Source organism: Lepidochelys kempii, chromosome 25 (genome assembly GCF_965140265.1).
Source record: "Lepidochelys kempii isolate rLepKem1 chromosome 25, rLepKem1.hap2, whole genome shotgun sequence".
Lineage (NCBI taxonomy): Eukaryota > Metazoa > Chordata > Testudines > Cheloniidae > Lepidochelys > Lepidochelys kempii.
The window spans coordinates 9,111,379-9,136,171 of NC_133280.1; the positions used below are offsets into that span (position 1 = coordinate 9,111,379).

Sequence of the window (24,793 nt, forward strand, 5' to 3'; positions counted from 1 at the left end):
GGTAGGGATCTCTAGCAAATTGCATTGGAACTGGATCCTCCTCGGTCACATGTGAGTCCACTTAAGCCCAGGGTTGGAGACTTCAGTCCCGCCCTCCTTGGTCGCTGGGTGGGGGGGATGAAGAAGGATCAGACTTGGGTCTTTGATGTAGAAAGTGAGCATGTCATAATAGCTCCTGGGGCTGGTCTATTTTAGAGGGTGATGGCTATCTAGGATTTATGGTAGCTCTGGTATGATCATAGAAGGAGTAAACAATACAGAGGCCTGTTCCCCACCCCACAGGCCTCCTGAGTGCTGCTAAATAGCTCTAGAAACAATTGTATGCGCTGTGGTAGCCTTGTGGGTCCCACCTTGTCTCTATAGTAATCATCAGTGTGTCTAGTGTCTTTCATCTCACAGTGCTTTACAAATACAAATTAACCCTCCTGGGAGATAGTTGCCATGATCATATTACGTGGGGGGAAACTGAGGCAGAGAGGGTGTGTGACTTGCCTCGAGGTCAGAGGGTAAGTCAGTGGCAGAGGGTGGAAAATAAGGGAGAAGTCCTGAATCTCTGGGTTCCTTGCTCTAACCACTAGAGCAGGGGTGGGAAAACTTTTTGGCCCAAGGGCCACATCGGGGTGCAAAACTGTATGGAGGGCCAGGTAGGGAAGGCTTTGCCCCTCAAACAGCCTGGACCCTGCCCCCTATTCTCTCTCTCCCACTTCCTGCCCCCCCCTCAGAACCCCATACTCATCCAACCCGCTCTGCTCCTTGTCCCCTGACTGCCCCCTCCTGGGAACCCCACCCCTAACCGCCCCCCGGGACCCCATCCCCTATCCAATCCCCCTGGCTCCCTGTCCCCTGACTGCCCCGACCTATCCACACCTCCGCCCCCTGACAGGCCCCCCGGGACTCCCACGCCCTATCCAACCCCCCTGTTCTCCAACCTCTGACCACCCCAGAACCTCTGCCCCATCCAACCTCCCCTGCTCCCTGTCCCCTGACTGCCCCCTGGGACCCCCACCCCAACCGCCCCCTGTTCCCTGACTGCCCCCCAACTCCCAACCCATTGCCCCCAACACCGCGCGCACCCCCTTGCCATGCCGCTTAGAGAGGCAGGAGCTTGCAGCTGCTGCCCACCCAGTGGTGAGACTGCAGGGGAAGGGGGACAGCGGGAGAGGGGCTGGGGACTCGCCTCCTGGGCCAGGAGTTCAGGGATCGGGCAGGATGGTCCCACGGGCCGTAGTTTGCCCACCTCTGCACTAGAGCCTAGCGCTTTGACGGCTCCCTAGGCCAGTGTTTCTCAGTGAGCGATCCGTGGGCCAGCGCTGGTCCCGGAGATCGCCTTGACATGGTTTAGAAAGGCAGCAAGCCGGTCCCTGGTATGGAAAAGGTTATTGAATGGGGCACCTCTGACTCCTTGGCTGGTTCCTGGGCCAGCAGCATCCCTGAGCTAGGGGAAATCCTAGATTTCTAGGGGGCCAAACCTTCCCAGGTTGCTGACTAGGAGGGGGCATGTCCTGGCTAGGGGCCCCAGGGTGAGAACTGCTGCTCCAGGCTGGTGGGCAGGGACGGGGGGTGACTAGGCTGGCACCTGAGGCCAGCAGGGGCTGTTCTGTCTCCTGCTGGGCTGGCTGCAGCCTGGAGCCGCAACCCCCTGCCCCTCCGCCAGCCTGGCACTGAGGGCAGATGGGGGAGGTCTGCTGGGTGTGCGGCCTTGGGGAGGGGAGCTGTGGGGGAACCAAAATTCAGGCGAGGGGAGCTGGTCGAAACAGCCTTGGGGGGGGCGAGATGGAGGATGTAGGGTGGGAGGAGGAGGAGAATCTGGCGGGGGGAGGGGGAGGTGTCTAGAGCCTGTGGGGTGGGGGGGCGTGTAGGAGGGAATGGTGCTGCCAGGGGTCTCTGGGGGGAGGGAGGGAAGCGGGCTGCTGGTATTATGTGGGTCTGGGTCTTCCTCAGCTTCACTCTGGTGCCCATGAGGCTGACAAACTGTCTGCTCTGCTCCTGGAGGCTGGGGCCGGGGGCAGTGGGGGTTCATCACAGGTCCAGCTCTCCCTCTGCGACCCTGCGTTTGCGATGGGCCACGGCTGCCATGTGAGCCGGGGGTGGGGGGTGGGCTGATCCCTACCGTAGGTTCCATTAATACATCAGCACAACCTCTGTGAGCGCCCCAGTTCCTCGCTCAGCGGCTCAGCTGCATTGCTCCCTTTCATGCCCCCCCACCCCCCCCCGGCTGGCGCTTTCTGGTTCAGAAATGTGTGAGCCCACGGCCCCGGGAGAGGCAGGCTTGTGAGCACAGAGCTCAGAGCGTGAGGGCTGACGGGTGCCGGCGTTGCTGACGGCCATGCAGCGAGATGCGACATCCACCGGCTGCAGCCGGGAGCGGGCCCCCGGTTTGGCTCCAGAGCCTGGCAGCTTCGGGTGGGGGGGTCTCTTGACAGGGAAGGATCCTCTGGCTCGGCTGCCATGTGGCAGGGAGGGCTCTGTGCTGAGGGGGTCACTTGCTGCGTGCGCCTCCAGAATGCAGGGAGGGTGGGCCTGGGGCTGGGCTGAGCCAGCTGCGGGCATGGCAGAGCTGCTGTTAATGCCTGTCACGGTGACAGGCCACGTATCGGCCTCCTGCCGTGTCACCCCCTTTAAGGGGAGCAGAGGCAGAATCAGAGCAGACACGAAAGTAAAACTGCCGGGGATCAGAGTGGCTCCCACTGAAGCCAATGGAAGTTCCTTGGTTCCTGCAGTCAAGCCCCTGAATTAGCCGTTCGGGGAGCGTTTTGTGACTGCATCATTCCCCGTCCGCCGTTCGAAGGGCCCGATCTGCAGAGGGACCGAGCACCTTGGACTGCTAATGATAACGCTGGGGTGCTTGGCCCCTCTGCAGATCGGGCTGTGAGCCTCAGGCCCAGGGTGCTGGTGGAGTGCGAGCTGGTGAAGAGTTCAAAGCTTGAGGGGGCAGGGCCGAATTAACCCAGGGCCCAGGGGTTCTCTCTGGCTGCGGAGTGACTCGGAATCCATTTAAAGAGTGAGCTGAGCTGAGACAGTTCTCTGATGCCAGCCGGCTATTTAGACAAAGCTATCCTTCCAGCAACTCTGGCGGTAAAGAATCTCCTCTCTTATGGCCTAGTGGAGAGAGCACTGGGCTGGAACTTAGGAGACCTTCCTGGCTGTGCCGCAGGCCTGCTGGGTCACCTGGGGCAAGTCAGTTCCCTGCTCAGTGCCTCAATTTCCCCATCTGTAAAATGGGAATAATGATACTGACCTCCCTGGTTGGCGATCTGCAGAGGAAAAGCGTTCTCAGAGGTCGGGCTTATTGTTATAATTGCCACTCCACCGGTTAGGCAGCAGCATCAGGTCTGGGTTTGGAAAGCTGCATTGAGCCTTGACCCCTGTTGTCCTGAGCTGTGACGTCAGGCCTGGACTGAAGGTGCATCCCCATTCTCTTGTGGGAAACCGGCTAAATGTTAATCTAATCTGTCACTTCCCTGCTGGTGGGGACTAGACTGGATCCTATGGACACAGATGTGCTGAGCTCCCAGGGAAGGGAGGTACTAAATTAGGTGCCAAAGGGCAAGTCACAGCAAGACCCAGTGCCCCACTTCCTGATTTAGCTGCCTGTTGCTCTCCTTCCCTGCCCTCGGGGAGTGCATTAGGTTTAGCTTATCTCCAAAGCTGCACACAGGGGACTTGGCTCAGAAAATCAAAGTTCCCCTGAGCCAATGGTTCATTGGGCTAATGCCAGTTTTGCAGCCAGTGGGACACCAGAGAGGTCACATCCAACCACCTTTGCCCACCTGCCCTAACCCAATGGATCAGGCACCCATTTTGCAGCTGGGTGAACTAGAGGTGGGGAGATCAAGCCAAACTCAAATCCACAACCTTTAGGAGTGTAGCCAGGGGCTTTAACCACTGCACCTGGCCCTGAAGGAGCTAGGGCTAAATCTGCAAAGATGTGGATAAACTGGAGTGAGTCCACAGGAGATCAACCAAAAGGAGAAGAATCAGAAAAGCTGCCCCATGAGGAAAGGTTAAAAAAACTGGCCATGTTTAGTCTTGAGACAAGAAGACTGAAGGGGGACCTGATAACAGTCTGCACATATGTTAAGGGCTGTTATAAAGAGAATGGGGATCAGTTGTTGTCTGTGTTCAGTGAAGGTAGGACAAGAAGCAATGGGCTTAATCTGCAGCAAGGGAGACTTAGGTTAGATGTTAGGAAAAACTTTCTTCCTACACTGGAATAGGATTCCAAGGGAGGTTGTGGAATCCTCATTGTGATGTTGCACTCCGTACGCTTTATAAAAATATGCTTATGAATGTGAATATAATATAACTGGAATATGCTTTCTGCAAAAGGTCTCTTGTAAGGTATCATTACAAAGCTTATAATCTACAGAGTGTGGTCATCCTATTTGTATGAATGTGTCAGTCTTGTATCGGAAACTAGGCATATGAAGTATAACTCGGAGGTCCTATTGTAATTATGCAAAGTGTAGGCCATTAATGGTGGTTTAGAATCTTGATGGCTCCCATTGACTAGGACAATTGGTTGTAAATGGTTTATTTACCTGCAGGCCTTCCTGTGTATCCCATGGGTACTGAAGAATGAGGTCTCACAGGGACATGTGACCATGTCACCTGATACTGAAATCCATCTTAAATCTTGTACTTTTCCATTTAGAAGGAGGGGTGGGGGCCAAGCACAGAGAAAAGATTCCCGCCTTGTGCTAAAGCTATAAAAGGGGGTGGTGCAGAACAAAGAGGGTTCCAGTCATGAGAATACCCCTGTTTACCACCTAAGATGTCTGCTGGAACTAACAAGGACTTTTTCAAGGGGAAAGGGCCCAGAGTAGGAAGGAGTCTAGTCTGTGAAAGGTTTCAGAGTAACAGCCGTGTTAGTCTGTATTCGCAAAAAGAAAAGGAGTACTTGTGGCACCTTAGAGACTAACCAATTTATTTGAGCATAAGCTTTCGTGAGCTACAGCTCACTTCATCGGATGCATGCCGTGGAAACTGCAGCAGACTTTATATATACACAGAGATCATGAAACAATACCTCCTCCCGCCCCACTGTCCTCTGGTAATAGCTTATCTAAAGTGATCATCAAGTTGGGCCATTTCCAGCACAAATCCAGGTTTTCTCACCCTCCACCCCCCCCCCCCCCACAAACTCACTCTCCTGCTGGTAATAGCCCATCTAAAGTGACAACTCTCTTCACAATGTGCATGATAATCAAGGTGGGCCATTTCCTGCACAAATCCAGGTTCTCTCACCCCCTCACCCCCCTCCAAAAACCACACACACAAACTCACTCTCCTGCTGGTAATAGCTCATCCAAAGTGACCACTCTCCCTACAATGTGTATGGTAATCAAGGTGGGCCATGTCCAGCACAAATCCAGGCTTTCTCACCCCCCCCCTTTTTTTCCCGGGGACACACACACACACACACACACAAACTCACTCTCCTGCTGGTAATAGCTCATCCAAACTGACCACTATCAAGTTTAAATCCAAGTTTAACCAGAACGTCTGGGGGGGGGGGTAGGAAAAAATAAGGGGAAATAGGCTACCTTGCATAATGACTTAGCCACTCCCAGTCTCTATTTAAGCCTAAATTAATAGTATCCAATTTGCAAATGAATTCCAATTCAGCAGTTTCTCGCTGGAGTCTGGATTTGAAGTTTTTTTGTTTTAAGATAGCGACCTTCATGTCTGTGATTGCGTGACCAGAGAGATTGAAGTGTTCTCCGACTGGTTTATGAATGTTATAATTCTTGACATCTGATTTGTGTCCATTTATTCTTTTACGTAGAGACTGCCCAGTTTGACCAATGTACATGGCAGAGGGGCATTGCTGGCACATGATGGCATATATCACATTGGTGGATGTGCAGGTGAACAAGCCTCTGATAGTGTGGCTGATGTTATCAGGCCCTGTGATGGTGTCCCCTGAATTGATTTGTGGGCACAGTTGGCAACGGGCTTTGTTGCAAGGATAGGTTCCTGGGTTAGTGGTTCTGTTGTGTGGTATGTGGTTGTTGGTGAGTATTTGCTTCAGGTTGGGTGGCTGTCTGTAGGCAAGGACTGGCCTGTCTCCCAAGATTTGTGAGAGTGTTGGGTCATCCTTTAGGATAGGTTGTAGATCCTTAATAATGCGTTGGAGGGGTTTTAGTTGGGGGCTGAAGGTGATGGCTAGTGGTGTTCTGTTATTTTCTTTGTTAGGCCTGTCCTGTAGTAGGTGACTTCTGGGAACTCTTCTGGCTCTTCTACAGCACCTTTCACCCTAAGTTGCTTTACAAAGATTCACCTCCACCACTAATGGAATGCAGCCATCTCTGAGGTGGAACACAGCAGCTGTTTAACAGCTCGCAGCAACACTATAAGGCAGTTTAGGACAGCGAAGTCCAGAGCTTCATAGGTTCCGCGGTATTGAAATCAATGGGAGCTAGGTGCCAAAGTACCTTGGATGATCCGGGTCTAAGTGGATATTCTAGCTAGTGGAAATGACGGCAGGCGATCGAAATGGGAGCCGCAGTTGTGGAGATGCCGCTTGTACAAATGATGCCGGCTGCAGCACCTTCACTGGGCTGTAACTCTAAAGAGGAATCTAGCTGGCCTCTAGCTGGAGCCCTTGACTGAGCCTGCAACCCTTGCCAGGAGCAGCGACGGAACTGCCAAGCTTGGAACTCCAGCGAGCACGGGGTGGAGATAAACGCTGTGCAAGCTCAAGAAGGGTTAGTTCCCCAGTACTAAAGTGATGCCCGTGCAGCTCCGAACACTCCTCCCAGATGACAAATCGACAGTGATTCTAGTGGTTTCTGTGACTGATCAGAACAATTCCCTGGCCCCTTGGCTAAAACGACCCCTAGTTCAGAAGATAGGATTGCTTTGAGGGCCTGAAAGGATCTTCCTCTTTCTGTGGCTGCTTTCAATCCTGAGTCACTGGAAGCCTGCTTTAGGCAGCGAGCCGATCATGCCGTCAAGCGCCGGTTGGGTGGGGACTGTGTTTGAAGCAGAAGTAAACTGGGCTATTATTTCCCATTATTCTGATTATGGTGCTAAGGCCCACCCTAGCTCTGGGGAGAAGAAAGGGCTCTGACAGCCCTTGGATGCTCCTCTCCATTCTCCCAGGTGCGTGCGGCATTGGGCGACCACTGTTGAGGTGCGCTGCTCAATAGCGAGCGTGTCCCCGCCGGATCAGAGAGGCCGTAACTCACAGTGTTTGGGTTGGTTGACCAGTCGCTGTCTGGGTGGTAGAAGAATATTCTCTGTTAACAAGCTCAGTTTTTACAGGTGCTTAAAACCTTTAGTTTGCAAAAAAATCCCATGGAAATGGCAAAAAGCCAAATCACCACAAGCATACATGCCTTCTGAGCACTATCAGTGGTTCATGGTGCTTTGATGAAGTGGTACAGAGGCAGTGTGGCCCAGTGGCTACAGCACCAGACTGGGACTTGAGTTCTCATCCTAACTCTGCTGCTTGGGTGACCTTAGGCAAGTCCCTCCCCTGCTCTGTGCCTCGGTTTCCCTATCTGTAAAACAGGGATAATGACACTGAGCGCCTTTGTCAAGCGCTTTGAGATCTACTGATGAAAAGTGCTAGGCGAGTACGATTACAGAGAGAACAATCCCATTTTTAAATCACCCCTCTTAGCAAGGTTTTCTGCTGGCTTGTCTCCCTTTTTCTTTGTCCCTATTTTGCAAGAAATGTGCAACACTCTGGGCCCTGTCGCTTGGCCACTTCTTGCCTGCCAATTCCAGGAATATCAGACAGATCACCAAGAGGGTTTGTCTGTACAGCATTTCTTAACATCTCCAGACAGAACAGAAAATGTGTGCCAAACTGAGCCTACTGAATTTTAATGTGATGAAGAAGCTAGAGGGGCCGGGCGATCTTTGGGAACACGTGTGGAGGTTCTTTTATGATGTTTAATAGGTTTTCTCTGGAATGTTTCACCATGAGAATACATGTGCTTGCTTAGCAAGGGCTGGGGGTAACTCTGGTCCGGGGGTGATCACCCTCATCGTAGCCTTGGAGGAGAAAGCAAAGCACAGAAACGGGCCTGCTCAGGCAGTCTGGCTTGCTGGGGCACTCATAGTGGAGGAAGGGAAACTGTGCAGCCTGGAAAAAAACCCTGGTTGGGAGGGAGACACACATGGGTCTCTGCCCAAGAGCAGTGACAGCTGGGAGCCCAGAAGTGGGTGCCCTTGCTAGACCACGGAAGCAGAATACAGGTGCAATTGCCCTGAACTGTGACAAAGACCATGAACCTAACCTAGAAAACAGTCAGGGAAGAGCTGCTGAGCAGCCCTTTTTAGCTTATGCAAGTGTGATGAAGTGGGAATTTTCTGTAATATTTTTATGATGCCGATATGTGCCTCAGTTTCCCCTATATGCTGCAATGTTACCCAGTGGGCAGAAAGGGACAGTTTACGCTCTGGGCAGGCTAAGGGCATGGCTACACTGGAAACTTCAAAGTGCTGTCACGGGAATGCTCCCGCAGCAGCGTTTTGAAGTGCGAGTGTGGTCGCGTGCGAGTGCTGGGAGAGAGCTCTCCCAGCACTCCTGGTAATCCACCCCCACGAGGGGACTAGCTCCGAGGGCTGGGAGCCTGTCTACACTTGAGCGCTTTAAAGCGCTCAGACTTGGTGCGCTTGGGGAGGGGGTGATTTTTCACACCCTGGAGCCAGCAAGTTAGAGTGCTATAAAATGTAAGCGCAGACAAGCCCTAAGAGATGTAGGTATGAGCATCGCCTGGCTGTCTGAGCTTGTATGGGTCATTAAACAAGGATTGGCCGAGGCTGACCCCCCCATCTCAAAAGACAACGGCAAATCCCATCACCAGGACTGTGACACCTAGCAGCCGATGTCCCCAGAGGGAGACTGATTTCCCCATAGGGAAGCTGGGCAGCATCCCCCAGCTCAAGACCAAAGGCCTGGCAGGTGTGAGGCTAAGCGTTGGCTGCTGGAAGGAGTGGGGGCTCTCACCTGGAGTAGACTGAGGGATAGCTAGAGCCCAAATAGAGGGGGAAAGAGAGAGACGCACATATACCCCTTAGGGGTCTGGCACACTAAAGGGGGTTCCTCTAAGTGACTGTCCCAAAACTGGGGGTACAGCATGGCTCCGGGACAGCAAGGTGTCTGCAGGCCCAGAACCTGGGTCTCTAATGTGATGAACCCCCATCTTAGCCCCTGCATGCTGCCTTTCAGTGACTAACCCAGCATGGGTCAGCTTAACTCGAACCCAGAGCCGGAAATAGCTGCCAGGAACCCCACCATCACAGCTCTTCCACTGCCTCATAACTAGTGGTGGGATAGAGCCTGTCACGCCCTCTCCCCTCTAATGCAAAAGCCTTACCCAGCCTCTCGGGAGGGGGGGTTTAAAGCTAGCGAATGTCCCAGACGTATAGAAGGTGGCACCCAGCTGTGCTGACATGGACAGATGAGGGTCACAGATAAGGGTTTGTATCAGAGTACAAGTCTAATGCCCGTAGGACACACCCTACGTCTGGTATCAGTTGGGGACGGAAGCATGGGAGGGGTAACGGGAAGGTGGAAAGAGATGTGCAAAGTCTTGGGTGGCTGGGGTGTGCCCTGACATTAGACCTGTTTTCTGAGAATGTGAGACAGACCTGCCTGCTTCCCCTGCATTCAAGGGTTGTTTGCATGTATCGCATACGCTGAGCTGTGTGGCAAGGGGTAGTGGTGAGAATAAAAAACCCTACAGAGCTGCTTAAAAGGCCAAGCAGGAAACGCTTGCTACAGAGAAGCAAAAAAAAAAAATTAAAAATAATCTTAGCATATGGCTCCCTCTGCCTTTGAGCCATGGAAACAATGTGGAGCGCACTGAAACCACCTCGCTTGGAGAAGCCAGCCCCCAGCAAGGCGAGGGGGGGGATGCTCAGCACAGGTCACAGAGCTCAGGGCACAAGTGAAGTCGTCACAGACATGAAGGTCACTATCTTAAAACAAAAAAACTTCAAATCCAGACTCCAGCGAGAAACTGCTGAATTGGAATTCATTTGCAAATTGGATACTATTAATTTAGGCTTAAATAGAGACTGGGAGTGGCTAAGTCATTATGCAAGGTAGCCTATTTCCTCTTGTTTTTTCCTACCCCCCCCCCCCCCCAGATGTTCTGGTTTAACTTGGATTTAAACTTGGAGAATGGTCACTTTGGATGAGCTATTACCAGCAGGATAGTGAGTTTGTGTGTGTGGTTTTTGGGAGAGGGTGAGAGAACCTGGATTTGTGCAGGAAATGGCCCAACTTGATTATCATGCACATTGTGTAAAGAGTTGTCACTTTGGATGGGCTATCACCAGCAGGAGAGTGAATTTGTGTGTGGGGGGTGGAGGGTGAGAAAACCTGGATTTGTGCTGGAAATGGCCCAACCTGATGATCACTTTAGATAAGCTATTACCAGCAGGACAGTGGGGTGGGAGGAGGTATTGGTTCATATTCTCTGTGTATATATAAAGTCTGCTGCAGTTTCCACGGCATGCATCCAATGAAGTGAGCTGTAGCTCACGAAAGCTCATGCTCAAATAAATTGGTTAGTCTCTAAGGTGCCACAAGTCCTCCTTTTCTTTTTGCGAATACAGACTAACACGGCTGTTACTCTGAAACCTGTCATATTAAACTAGGGAAGCTGAGCCTCAGACATGCAAAATGTTTCCCCTAAAGTCACAACATAGAAGAGAAGCATGAATACAAGCAGAGAACCTGTGACTGTGTGTGCGAGTCCAGTCCACTCAGGCTCCTGCCCCTCAGAGAGGGGGCAAGTCAAGTTAACGTGTGTGGGGGGGTTTCCCTGCCAGAGCATGAGAACACAGTTTAGGGAGTCTGAGTCGGAGGATGGGAAAGACAACTTACTCCTTACAGTATCTGCAGGCCAGAGCCTGCTGACTTTACTAGGATCCAGATACGCACACTGATGATCCCTGCCAAGGAACTGTGGCTATGGGAGAGGAGACGACTGCAGCATCTGACCATGAACTGGGGCTGTGAATGTCTTGTGACTTCACCTCTGGTCACAACTGGCCTTAGGGGGCTACTGCAGAAAGCCAGAGCACAAGAGATGACAGAAGCTGGAGTATCAAAACAGCAACAAATAAGTATTACACAGTAACTAGAGGGGGAGAAAGCTGGGAGTGAACAGGTGACTCCAGTCTAGATAATGCCACACAGCCTTCGAATGACATTTCCCCCTGTAAAGACAGCAACTCGTACTTCTACCCAAGCTGCCCCCAAAACAGGAAATTAAAAACCCTACTGAGTTTTTGACCCCAAAAACGAAGAGCCACAGGCCCTGAAGATCATGGTGCCATTGCTGGCAGTTTTACAGAGTAGGCATTCAGATCCTTTGTTTGCTTGTGCTACCTAATTCCACGTGGCGAGTTCAAGTTGAGCACTGGCCAGAGACTGCAGTAAGGGACTTTGCGCAAGCCCTAGGAGAGGGCTTGAAAGCCAGGATGGAATCTGGGGGGCTGAAGGTGGCCATGGTACCTCTGCCTGAGGAGAGAGAGGGGCAGAGTTACTTGAACGTCAGTGTTTGCTATAGAAGTCCTGAATGCAGCATTCAGGGGAGACCTGGGCCAGAGGCAGTGTTAAGGAGGCCTCAACAGGAAGCTCAACAGGAAGTGAGGTTTCTGGCCTTTGGGAGGAAGATTGAGGCTATGGAGGCAGGTAAGAGAACAGCTAGAGCAGGTCAGGTCCTGGCAGGAGGGCGGGACTGCTCTTTGTGGCTATGGTGTAGTTCGGAGGCTTGTAATGGGATTCCTCAAGGAGACCTGCTGCTCTTTGGGTGGGGACCATCTAGCCTAGCAGAGTGGGGTCTTGGGCTATGGCCCCTAGGAATGCTGGGCAGAGTCAAAGCTCCCACTAGGAGGCACAATTACAAGTAGGATTTGAGGGAGGAGAGCTATTGCCTTGGGAGTGGCTTAGGCTCCTCTCCTGGTGGATAGGAGAAGTCCAGCATCACCAACCCTGGTCATTTAAAGAGTCATGGGTTGGACTCTGAAAAGGCAGGAGATTTTAAACACAAATTGTAGGGAGTGTGGGTGGTCACCTCTCTAGTGAATGATGGTGAGAAGAAGAGTGAAGGTGCTTACAGAGACACCAGAGCATCAGATGAATGCTAATAAAATTTTATTGTGGGGGGAGGGAAAACAAAAAATTCTACAAGATACAAGTTGTTAGTGGCACTTACAGAAGGGAAAAATCTCCCCACTCTGTTCTGAGCGAGCACCTAGTTAAGGGCACTTTACAGCCTCCAGATAGAGTTCCCATTGAGACACCCTGGTTTTGCTTTGAGGCGATGCTTCTGCCATGGGCTTGGGTTTACCTGTGTAAGGAGCCACCCAGAGGGGCTAGAAAAGGCACAAAAAGATTGGCAAGGAAGAGAGCAGAGTCTCAGAAGTGAGGCCAACAGGGAGCTCCAGGCATGGCCAGCTTATCTACATTAACATCCCTGCCCCTTTCCCCAGATGCAGGTGACCACGGAGTTTACATTATTCCCACCCCCACCCTCGTCAACACACGCAAGCTCTCCTGTGTCCACACAAGTGAATTGCATACAAGTTTTCCCCTCACAAGAAGCCAACTGCAGGTATCTGGAGCCTTCTAAGGGTTCTCCTTTGGCACAGAGGCTTGCTGAGCAGTGCTGTCCACCTTCTCATCTTCACCTTGCTGGGCCTCCTCCCCATCCTTTCCAGCAGTTGGAATAGCTGGTAGCTCTACCAGGTTGGGAGCAAAAGGTCCCACAAGCCAAGGCAGGGGAGCATTCTGCACCACAAAGTCCAGCAGCTCATCCATAGACTGCCGGGCCTTGGCCACCCTCTCCTGGCTCTGGGTCAGGATGGTGCTGGACAGGTCTTGGAAGGAATGGGCAGCGGAGAAGGAGGCGTGGAGTTCTTCGACATTGTGACGGAGCTCCTGCACCTTGTCCTGGATGCTGGCAGGGAGGCCTTGGACATTGGACATTAGGTTCAGGCAGGTGGTTTGCAGCTGTTGGGTGATGCCACGGAACATGACCAGTGTCTGAGATTCCACCTGCTAGGGAAGCAAGTACACCCATGAAGGGAAGCTGCTTCCCAGGGCATGTGATGCTCACCCCATCTAACAGGTCACTTTGCAGTAGCCCAGGACTCCTCCCCCTGCCTCCCTCCATGGCAAGATACCTCTGGCTGCGCAGCATCAGAGTCCTCTTTCCCCTCAGACCGCCTCCTGCTCCACTCCAGCCACATCTGGTGCAGTTTCTCCTGGCCACCATGGAGCTTCTGGTCCACACCCTGCTTGACACATTCAATCTGGCAAGGGACAGAGGGAACAGAGAACCCAAAGTCAATATATTTGTGGTCAGCAGCAAAGGAGGAGTCCTCAGGCCAGATCCTCAGCTGGAAGAGGTCACTAGCTCTCCTGAAGTCAGAGGCACTGTGCTGACCTACACCAGCCAAGGACAGTCCTTGGTCACCTGTGCACAGGCCACAGATTGTGACTCGAGAAGTACGAACCCATTAGGATTTGCCTTAAGCTCCAGGACAAAGCGGCCTGGGAGGTGGTGTGGGGACCTCTGCATGCCTACCAGTTCTATGGTTTGGTGGAGCTGGGACAGAGCCTCTTGGGTGCTCCGCTGAGCATTCCTCAGCTTGCCCAGGGAGTGCTGGTAGGCCCGGTGGCGGAGCTTGGTGGACAGGGACCCCAGGCGCACAAAGTAACTCTGCTGTTGCCTCTGCTGCTCCACGGACGCCATCTCGAAGCCTTCCACAGAGGTGGCCAGCTTAGCTGGAGAGAACAAGAGCAGAAGAAGGGTCAAACCAGCCTGCTGGGCAAAGTCCCATCAGCAGAGCAGGAGATTTCTGCCCAGGGTCTGCTCTGCCTTCAGCAGCGAGGGGGGGCTGCTCCTCCAGTCATGGACTGGACTTGGGCCAGCATTCTCTCCAGCTCCGACAGTTAAATGGGACTTGCAGGGGACCCAGTCACTGACCCTGGGTCAGTGTTGCAGTGGATTTGACTGTCAGTGGTAGAAAGGAGTCGGAGGCCACCCTCCCACCCCCCATCCCTCTGGGCAGCTACTGCAAGTGCTCTCCCTTTCAGCTCTTCAGTGCTACCGAGCAGCTGACAGTCCAGCTCTGCACTGTCACCAGGAAGCTCTGGGCCAATACTGATCTGTTGGCCACAGGGATCAAGAACTTCTGTGGTACCGGACACCTGAAAGCAGCCAAGAGGGGCCGTTTCCACATGGACCATTCTGGTCTCCACCTGTTAGGTAGGACAGAGATCATCGCCAGCAGCGTGTGGAGCTGTGTTCACCGACGGTATCCCCTAGTCCTTGGGCATGGCAGGTTAACCGCTCTCTTCCCAAACAGTGAGAATCAACGCTTCCAGTTCGAGGCTAAGAAAGTTCAGGCCACACCCAAGACCTCCAGCAAAGGCAGACAGGACCCAACACTCAGTTCTTTGGGTCATGCGGACACCCCCAGGTGAGTTGCAGGGCAGAGGGACAGGACCTGGGACCCCCCGGATCTAGAAGCCAAGCCTCTACTGCCCAAGCTGCAAGAGCCAGAGGTCTGTGAGGCCAAGAGTTGTTGCAGGCTCAGATCTAGTGGCTGGGACACAGAAGCCACCCTTGGCCTGGGTGACAGAAGGTCAGAGTTGAAGCGGATGGTGCTGCTCTTGCAGATGGTTTACAAGTAGCACACACCTACTCTCTCTCCCCCCCCCCCCTTTGCAAGTCACCTTGAAGATGGGCATTCAGCTATGCCCGATTCCCTCCTGCATGGTGAGGAGAGTGCTGGAGTAGAGGCTTCCAGGCCTGCAGCTGGGCTCTATCCCACTGAACAGACGTCACCTACCGGCCACACTAGCTTGTGGCCTAAACGCAGTGGAATGAGAAGGGCTCTTTTCACAGACCCAGCATCCTTTACAATCCCTACCTCCTGCCAACCCCAGGCTCCCTTTGTTTCCCTGGGAGCACAGGTGCGCTCAAGCCTGGAGTGACACAGTAAGGTCTCTCCAAATGGCTCCTTGACAGCAGTTCTGCCACTCAGGTCCAAGCTGGGCACAGCTCTGGCTCCTGTTGGGCACAGTTAGTGTCAATGGGCACAACACTTAATAGCTTTAACAATCGGACCATGCATTTGCTACTGCCCTTGGACCTGCTTCTCAGCTGAGTTTAGACTGCTGCTATTAAGAGCAAGCCTGTGTTTCACAGCCTTCCAGTGCAATTCCACTTGAAGCAACCCCATCTTACTCAGCATGTGTCTCCAGTTTTCTGACTTGGATACAAGTGTTCTCCATTCCTCTGGTTCATGCTTCAAAGCCCATCCAGCTCTGTGGCAAGGAACTGGATTTTCTTCTAAGCCAGGCATCAGAATTATTAAGTCCCAACCCAGACAGTCTATTCATTGAACTTTTTGAATCTTTGCACTTTTAGAGAGGTAAGGGATTGACTGTATACAAATTTGCAGAGGGACAATAGGGTTGAGGTCTGTTATTTCTCACCTCCATTTAAAAACATTTTTGCTGTTAACAAGTATGTTATCTCTGGAGACACAAATCCACAGTTTTGAGAACTGCAAAACTAAGTCTAGAAGATACCATTAGAGATGCTGAGCCCCACTGGGGGGATAGAAAGATTAACCTAAATAATCTCTACGGAAGCTCTTAGAACCCTATAAGATTGGAACTCATTTACAAAATGAGTCTTAAACATTACATGAATATATTGTCTCATCTACAGAATTAATAAATCCCTATTCCATGAGGAGATATGAGCTATAATGTATCTTTAGATTGCTTTTTGAGGAAAAACCTTTTTATCAAAGAAATCATTTGATTTTTTTTTAAATCCACTGTGCACATGTCCATCATCCCATGCCAGGGGCAGAGAGTCAGACCTTAGCTTTGGTTACAGTGTGGATAATGGCCTTGTTCCTATCAAGTCGAGGCAGGCCCCTTTACTAGCCCTCTCCCCCAAGGTCACAGGAAGAGTGGTGGTGTTGAAGGGGAGACTGCCAAAATGGGCCCCACCTAGACCAGCACAAGGCCAACAGCCACCTTAGCTTATGGCACCTTCTTGGCATCTCTCTGCTGCAGAGCCAGAGCCAGCGTAAGACTTAAGGCCACCTACTCCTAGAGGAGGAATACATGTGGTAATCCTCGGAGTACAGAGTCAGCTGGGGTTGTGTTTCTGATCATTAGAGGGGGGCAAGTTATGGATTTTTGCTGGGTTCCTGGCAGCTCTGAACAATTGACATGTCTGTGCCAAACCAAACCTGAAATTTTTTGGTGACTCAAGAAAGTTTGAGTGGGGATTTGAACTTGGGATTCCCACATACCAAACGAGGGCCCTATCACCAGGCTCAGGGGGCAGCACCACAAACACCCTCCAGCCATTCTGTGACTGGCCAAAATTACTCCAGTTACATTCAGAGCTAGTTTTGGGTTGACCAAAACTGTGTTTTAGGTCAAAACTTCCAGCCTAATGGTTTCAGCCAGCTCTATTCAGTATAGACTGACCTAGTTCTTGATCCGTCATGGGGAGGTAATGATCCACCAGCTCTTCTGATTTCCCCAACATGGCATCCACTCCGGTCACCACCATCTGGCCCACTCTGGACCCCATGACTGTGTTCACGCTGCTGGTCACCACTGATCTGGTCATCTCCATGCTATCCTGGACAGCTCCTTTGGCCATGTCCACCACCCCTGTCACTGCACCCTTTGCTCCACTGACAGTGCTGGAGATGGCATCTCTAGCACCAGTCACGGTAGAAGACACCAGCTCCTTGGTGTCAGCCACAACCTAGGATTGAGTGAAGTGTTCAGTGGCAAAGGTTAGTATTAAGCCAGCAGAGGCAAGGCAGCACTGGTTAATCTTAGGACTACTTTGCCTTCTCCAAATAAACACGCACCATTCACCCAGATAAGAGCCTGGAGCCTAGAGGTATCAGTCACTAGGCTTTCATCTCCACCTGGGATGAGTTTTGCTGGTTATTAGCTAGCTCACTGCCCAGCCAGCTGGCCTGCCCAAAGAAGCTCCTAGAGCCAGGGAGGAAAAGTCAAGCCTTTTCCTGGCTGGCCCCCACCCCTTATCCCCCAGCTGCCATAGCTCTGGACTGGTCTGTCCAGGGAGTGAAGACCCCTTATTTCACATCCCTAGTTCTCCAAGCAGAGGTGCTCACCTTTTCAGTTGGCTGTTGAAGAATTGGCAGCTTCTCCTCCAGTTTATCCAGCCCCTTGCATGCGTACTCATTCACTGTCGCAACTAGACAGAGAGAGTTTGGTTACCTTATCCCCTCAGCTACCTGGGGCAGCAGAGTAGGTTGCTGAAGGAGTCAGGTTTCAAGGGGCACCACCGAGCAGTGCCATGTTTGAGGAGGGGAGGCCGCAGGGCTGCCAAGGAAAGCCCTGGCGAGTCCAAGTTTGGGAAGAGTTCTAGAGCATGGCCACTCGGAACAGGCCCCGAGATCAGAGCTGGGTCAGCTGTAGCTCTGTAGAGGGGGGACATCTTGCCAGCTGCACTCTTGAGGCAGCCATTAGGAGTGTATTAGGACCCTCCATTTCTCAGGAGGCCCAAAGCCTGACAGTTACCCCAAAAGCCAAGAGATGCAATCAGCCTCTGGTAGGAAGCCAATACCGCTGTCATGGCCCTTGCTCACCAGTATTCCTTTGTCCTCGCCCCAAGAAGAATTCAGTATGTGGGACTAGGGACACCACCATCTTCACACCGAGATGGCCTCAGCCACAGCTGACCTATTGAGGTCAGGATGTCTGCAGCAGCTCCTAAGAGCTACTACTGGAAGAGAGCAGGGATGGAGCCCCTTTGCTGAGCTTAGCAGCAGCAAGCTGGTAGGGATTGGACACTGGTGTGCTGCATTGATAATTAGCAGCTGCTGTTGTAGCTGGTACATGAGGGACAGCCTATGGCTGACCTGATCAGCACCATGAGCCCCTGTCTCTGGTATGGTATCACCAAGTAACAATTGCTGCCTTGGAACATAAGAATGGCCATACTGGGTCAGACCAAAGGGCCATCTAGCCCAGTATCCGGTCTTCTGACAGTAGCCAATGCCAGGTGCCCCTGAAGGAAGGAACAGAGCAGGGAATCAAGTGATCCATCCCTTGTTGCCCATTCCCAGCTAGGGACACCATCCCTAGCCAATAGCCACTGATGGACCTATCCTCCATGAACTTATCTAGTTCTTTTTTGAACCCTGTTATAGTCTTGGCCTTCACAACATCCCCTGGCAAGGAGTTCCACAGGTTGACTGCATTTGTGAAAAAACAGTTCCTTTTGTTTGTTTTAAACATGCTGCCTATTAATGTCATTTGGTAACCCCTAGTTCTTGTATTATGAGATGGAGTAAACAACACTTATGTACTTTTTCCACACCAATCATGATTGTATAGACCTCTATCATATCCCCCCCTGTAGTCTTTTCTTTTCCAAGCTGAAGAGTCCCAGTCTTAATATCTTTGTGTATTTAACTGAGGAGTTAGTTTGCTAAAGGCTGCTCAGTACAGCTCAGTCTCTTGAGTTGGCTGGAGTCCCGGCACACTGGATTAGTTACATTGGATACAGTTTGAAAGCAGAATCCCAGCCAGGGGGAATGTTTCACAGTAACTCTGCCAGAGCAGCATTTAAGCGATAGCCAGTAAGTCCAGCCCTCTCCTCTGTAGCTAGAAGAGGAAGAGGGACACCCCCACCCCCAGCAAGTGAGTGTGGGTTATCAACGGCCCCCTTTCAGTTACTTAGGCTTCCACTGAAGGAAGTCAAGCCTTCCCCCAGCTAGCCAAACAATGCCCCAGGGAGTTAGGCAAGAGTTGAACGACATGCTCTGATACACAGCATGTCAGGCCAAGCTCGGAACGAACAAACCTAGGAGTGACTCCCAGGGTCCTGTTCTATCTCCTCTAAGGGGCTCCAGCAACTCCCTCCCCTGGGGGAACAAAGCCTTCCTTGGCCTGATCTTCCAAGGTGAAACCAATTCCCTCCCCCACCACCCCAAGATTGCTCAGAGCTAGCATCAATACCAGCTCTCTTTGCAAGATCTGGGCTAAAGGCCACATGTGCAGGCTGCCAGAGCTACTCAAGGTCAGAGATTTTAATACTATGAACATGGTGCAGGGGGAGGGTGTGCGCTCTGACTTTGGGATGCTTTTACTCCTTCCAGAGCCTTGGATCTTTGCAAGGTCATTCGATAAGAAACCCTGCACCTGGCCAGCTCAGCTTGACTTCAGGAACCACTGAAAAGCTTTGCTAGTTTCTGGTTGCCACACTGGCCAGTCGGTTCTGGGCCACCTCTGCCCCACACCCTCGTAATTAGTAAAGGAGGCTGCAACAAGGTCGTTTTTAAATTCAGGTTACCCTTGACAAAGCGCACTGGCTGTATGCCAGGGTATTTGACTCAACAGCAGCACCATCCGTGTGTTCCACTGTTAGACAGGCAGCTACAGCCTAGTGACTTGTAATGAAGTGCTTCAGATCTCTGGGGTCAAGATGCATAGCTGTCACATGGGTCACGCTGTACACGATGTCTGGAACTCTGTGGCAGACCATCTAAGGCTTCTTTGTAAAGGGGCCTCCTTGCTACAGAGACAGCTAGGCTGGGCACCTCACCTGCTGGGCAGGACTGCAATAGACCTTCTGAGAGGAGTTCAGGGTGGATAAGCCCCTTCTACAACAGGTGTGACGTTTCAGCTGAAAAGTTAGGCGTCCCAACACTCCCTCAGCTACCAGACCCATGAACCAGCAGGAGTCTCCCACCCAGCTGCAGTTCACTAGCTACTCCAGCTTCCCCAGGTCCCACAGCCTGACCCATCCCCATGCTGCCATCTCACACACTCTGTGGCTCCAGTTTGGCCAGGATTGGCTGGGCGCCGCCAACAGCCACGGCGGTGATGGTCTTCACGCCTTTCTCCGCCACATCGCAGACAGATTTGATGTATGGGTGATTCTCTTTGGTGGAGGTGTAGGCCGTGGAAACCATGTCATAGGTGGAGCTGACCAAGGGCAGGTTGGCCACCCTGCTCACGACATTCTAGTAGAGGACAAAAGGAAAAAAGGTAGCAACAGCCAGTTGGAGGGGCTGGCACCATGGCTTCCCTGATGCCAAGTTCTTAGGACTAAGGGGGGGCTAGACCTCCTAGCAGCACCATGAGTGGGAGTAGCCCTGTAAGCACTTCTATGCTCTAGGCACCAGTGACATCTTCAGCCCTAGAGCATGGCCTGATTTTCCAAGACTGCCAAGCTCCTGGACCTCCCATTGACTTCCGTGGGTGCTGAGGACATCTGAAGATCACAGGTCTCCTGAGCAAAGGCCTGGAGTAAAGCAGCTGAGATTAGGTTTCGCTTAGAGGTCTTGACTGAAGAGACTAGGTGCAGGACACATCCCCACGCTGACTCCAAATTAACCCAGATTATATTAGCAAGTACAGTAGCATCAGATCTGATCTTGCCACCCAAGCAAGGGTCTCTAGGTTGCTTGATGGCTAGGGGACAGCCAGGTGCCTTCATTAGTCAGTTCTGGTTCTCCCCTGCACTCCTCCACCCTGTTGCATGGATACAGGGGATTCAGTCTTGATCCTCCCCCCACCTCCCCCAGGAAGGGGACCAATACCATTGCTAGCCTGGTTAGCAAGAGGTGGGGCTGAGCATGCCAGGGATATACCAAGAGTACCAAGGGCTGCTCCCTGCGATCATCGGGGCGTACCTACCCGCTGGTGCTGCTCAGGCTCCTCGCTCTGAGGGGAAGTGTGGGTTGCAGCATTTTCCTCAGAAGACATGATAAGGCAACTGGAGGATGAAAACATTGTTGCTACATAGAACTGTAACTGCTACATCAAACAAACCACCACCTCTGTGAACCTTTGTCTTCTGCAGTCCCAGCGCATAACTTAATAGTGACCATGCTCAGCAGCATGGCTCAGCACTGCCCCCTCCCACCCGATGCAGTGGCTTTAGCCGGTCCTCTCGGCCAGTTGCACAGCAACATTTGCATTGGTTGCCCAGGCTTCCTGAGAAGCTGCTACAAGGAGGGGAGGACTTGCAGGCGTTTCATTTGCACGTTACAGCACTAAGGGAACAGGAGACCTGCTACCTAGTCAGACCCATCTCCACAGCTGAATATCAGAGTTAAAACCCAGCTACAGCTGGGCAGTTGGTTCTGGCTCGGATGCACTTTTCCCCCTCACCTTCTTTTATGCACTCCCTATCTGTGGCCCCACAAAGTCACAGGACCTCCTGGTCAACCTCCTCTTGGAGATCTATAAAACCAGAGTGAGGAGGTTGGCCGATGGAGTTTCCTGTAACTGTGGGGCCTATTTCCGATCCTCCGTCCATTCATGTATCTGGGCAGAGTTCCTCTGAGCGGCGTCCACTGACTCCCTTGACACCTTCAAGGAGCAGTGGGCGCTGTCCAGGGTTCTCTGCTCGGTGTCCCCATCCGGTTCACTTTGTTGGACTCTTTGACCACGCTCCTGTCCCTGTTATTTCATTAGTTGTCCCCCAGATTTATTTGGTGTCCAGGTCCTGTGGATCCCCCTCTTTGGCTGGGGGGGATCCTTTAGCAGTGGATGGGCTTCGCCCGCCCACTTCCCAGATCCTAATAGGATCATCAGCAAGGTTAGAATAAACATGGCTTGGGAGCAGCATGTCAAGTGACCCATGTGACAAGCTTGATAAAAACATCTACAGGAGCAACAAGCCCTGACAGGAGAACCACATACAACTTAGGAGGAGAGGCTGAGGGAACTGGGCTTGTTTAGTCTGCAGAAGAGAAGAGCGAGGGGGGATTTGATAGCAGCCTTCAGCTACCTGAAGGGGGTTCCAAAGAGGATAGAGCTCAGCTGTTCTCAGTGTTGGCAGCTGCCAGAACAAGAAGTAATGGTCTCAAGTTGCAGTGGGGGAGGTCTAGGTTGGATATTAGGAAAAACTATTTCACGAGGAGGGTGGTGAAGCACTGGAATGGGTTCCCTAGGGAGGTGGTGGAATCTCCATCCTTAGAGGTTTTTAAGGTCAGGCTTGACAAAGCCCTGGCTGGGATGATTTAGTTGGGGATTGGTCCTGCTTTGAGCAGGGGATTGGACAAGATGACCTCCTGAGGTCCCTTCCAACTCTGATCTTCTATGATTCTATAGCTCATTTGGAGGAGATGTACTCCATTGCTACCTCACTGATGGGGCAACAGTTCCTGATTTGAACACCAGAACTATGGAGGGGGGAGATCCATGAGCTGGGAAGAGTTATTCCCCCTTTTGATATTTCAAGTTCTGGCTTTGGTTTCATTAGTTTGCACCAAAACTAATGAAACCAAGTTGCTCATGGTGCATCTGCAGCCCTTCTCTAGAAGGCCCTCAGATACTTCTGTGATGGGCTCCCATCCGAGACCCGAAGCAAGCAGCCCTGTTGCCTGGAGAAGGTTGTTCTTCTTCAACACTGCTCTCCTTATGGAGCCACTCAGGAGTCTGCTTGTTTAAGCAGGCAAGTGACTGCATTTGAGCCACAGCTGAGCTAACACCAGGTTACATCTTAAATAAAGACTACCTGAAAAATATAAATGGAAGCAGGATTTGTCCTTACTCCTCTGGTGGCCCTAAGATACTTCCTGAGCCTAAGCAAATCCCCCTTCCCGGCATGAGGCACCTTCACACCATTCAACCAAGGTCTCAGCCATTTTTGTTAGCAGCTCATGACAGCTGCTCAGCAATGAAACATCACAATCCATTGTGCTCGCATTACAAGCCTTCCCCACCCCTCGGAAGTGGTTAGGTTGTGACAAGGCTTCAACCTGCCCCCCCCCCCCCCCCACATTAAATTCAGTTTAGGACAGAGCATTATGGCCTCCATTTCTCCCTATCATTTAGTCCTGCATAGCACGGACATCGGTTTGAGGTTTCCAACCCCATCCATGAACAGGAAGAGGCGGTGCTTTGATTTATTGGTGGTCTCAACCAAACCTGCCCCACTCGGATGTGCTCTGCCCCCCTAGGGACTAGAACTCAGAGCGGTTTCTGAAATGCCCCTAGCTGTTGCTGGCTTCAGAAGTCCAACCCTTTTCCTCCAAGCTGATCATATTGGCTTCATACTTTCCTCTTCCTACAAGTCACATGGCTACTTACTGTCTCAGTGACCCACTACTATCTGGCACAGGGCACAATACCATGGATACTCAGACTTGTTAAAGGGACTCTGTTCATGTAAAAGATTCATTCACCCATCCATTCACCTATTGTTACATTTGAATGTTACTGTATCTGGAAGTTTCTAGAACCCATCAGCTCTTTTGAGAGTCTAATCCAGTGGTTCTCAAACTTTAGCAGTGGGACAGGGATCACCAGTAGAAACTTACGAGTGTGACCCCCCCCCTTCTCAATTGGTGGAGGCTGACCGCTCACAGCCCCCCCCACAGAATCACCTTGTGACCCCCCAAGGGGTCATGACCCCCAGTTTGAGAATCTTAGGTCTAGTCGGAATGGCACTGTTGGAGGAAACAAGCTGGCTCCCAGTTTCAGTTTATTTTGTGACTTTGACAGTGCTTTAGGTCTAGTCAGTTTCACCAGAGTCTCCCTTGGGGTCTATCAGTTTCCCCTTCTGTCTGGGTGGGGCCCTCCAACCTGGGGGACAGAAACATTTAAGAGTAGGAAAGTGCAACACCATAAAACTGGACAGGGTGTGGAGGGGAGGGGGTGCCTCAGAAGCAGGCACAGCCCCCCCCCCCCCCCAGCTACTTAAAAAAGGTAACTAGATTTTGGTTCTGTCTCTTTAAGAATTCCAAGCAGGCTCAGCCAGTTTAAGCCAAAAGTTAAAGGCCCTTTTCAGCAGAGGGGTTGGGATGGCAGCAAAGCCCCACCAGCTTCTTATTTATTTATTTTTAAACGATTCAGCAGAGAGGTGGTTTGGAGCAGCTCACTCCCTGGCCAAGTTTGCAACAATGCGCGCGTCCCCAGGAAACCAAGTGAAAGGGGTTCCTTATCTCCCCACCTACACTGAAGCCACTCCACAGAGGGGAGAAGAAAGTTACTCTTGATCCTGAAGAGTCAGTGGCCTAGGAGGGGGAAGCCGCTTGCTAAAAGGGGCCTGGTTTCTAGCCCCCTCTTGTTAAGGAAGGGGAAAACGTAGCTGAATTGAAGCATTTGCAGACAAAGCAGACAGACACTCCAGCCTTCACCCAGCAACCTCCTCCCCAGGCCCACAGCCCAGCAGTGGCATTAGCCGATGCCCGCGGAAGGGCGCTGAAGCGTTGGGCGACTCTGCAGGGCAACGGGGCTTGAAGTCCACAAGTCCCTTGGTTTGAGACGGGGGCTTCTCAGAGCCCAGCAACACACGGGTGCAACAGCCCCGGACCCCCATTTAAACAGGCCAGCTGCCAGCTCCATTTCACAGGGATTGCCTCCCCCCCCCCGCCCTGCCTCCCCGCGAAAGAGAAGCTGTTCCCCGAAGGGCAGCGCCAAGCCATGCGGGCGGTCTCCGCACACGCCCTCCCGGACACGGAGCGCTCCTCACTCCAGCTAGCCAGAGCCAGGCCCCCTACGGAAAGCCGCCCCACTGCTGGACCGCGGGGGGGGGAAGATCCCCCCACATCATCTAGCTCAGACCCCAGGGGGAAGCCCCAGCTCGCCCTCAGCCCTGGTTTAGGGGCAGCGCGGCCAGATCCGCCCCGCCCCAGCGGGAGCCGCCCCTGCAAGTCTGCTGCCAAGCCCCCAGCACGGCCCAGCGGCGGCCCCCCAGCTCCAGGACCCGCGGGGACCCCACTCACGCCAAGACTCCGCCTCGGATCCGATCGCGTCTCCGTGGCCCGAGGGCTCAGCTGA

The 24,793-nt window shown here is 52.4% G+C and overlaps 1 protein-coding gene across 2 annotated transcripts in view; it reads right to left on the reverse strand.

The window, feature by feature from the left end:
* Nucleotides 1-12,110: 12,110 nt before the first annotated feature.
* The window catches only part of LOC140903078 (perilipin-3-like), a 12,700-nt gene continuing 17 nt past the window's right edge, over nt 12,111-24,793 (reverse strand). Inside the window, exons 1-8 of one of the 2 annotated variants that reach the window (XM_073323796.1) lie at nt 24,739-24,793; nt 20,699-20,777; nt 19,827-20,022; nt 17,164-17,246; nt 16,499-16,784; nt 13,563-13,762; nt 13,159-13,287; nt 12,111-13,033 (exon numbers count right to left, since the gene is read on the reverse strand). The exon at nt 24,739-24,793 is cut by the window's right edge and continues 17 nt beyond it. In XM_073323796.1, coding sequence (XP_073179897.1) covers nt 12,602-13,033; nt 13,159-13,287; nt 13,563-13,762; nt 16,499-16,784; nt 17,164-17,246; nt 19,827-20,022; nt 20,699-20,767 — 1,395 coding nt within the window. In that variant the 5' untranslated portion in view covers nt 20,768-20,777; nt 24,739-24,793 and the 3' untranslated portion in view covers nt 12,111-12,601. Of the gene's footprint in view, nt 13,034-13,158; nt 13,288-13,562; nt 13,763-16,498; nt 16,785-17,163; nt 17,247-19,826; nt 20,023-20,698; nt 22,763-24,738 lie in introns of those variants that run through there. The other variant, XM_073323795.1, reaches the window with a different exon arrangement.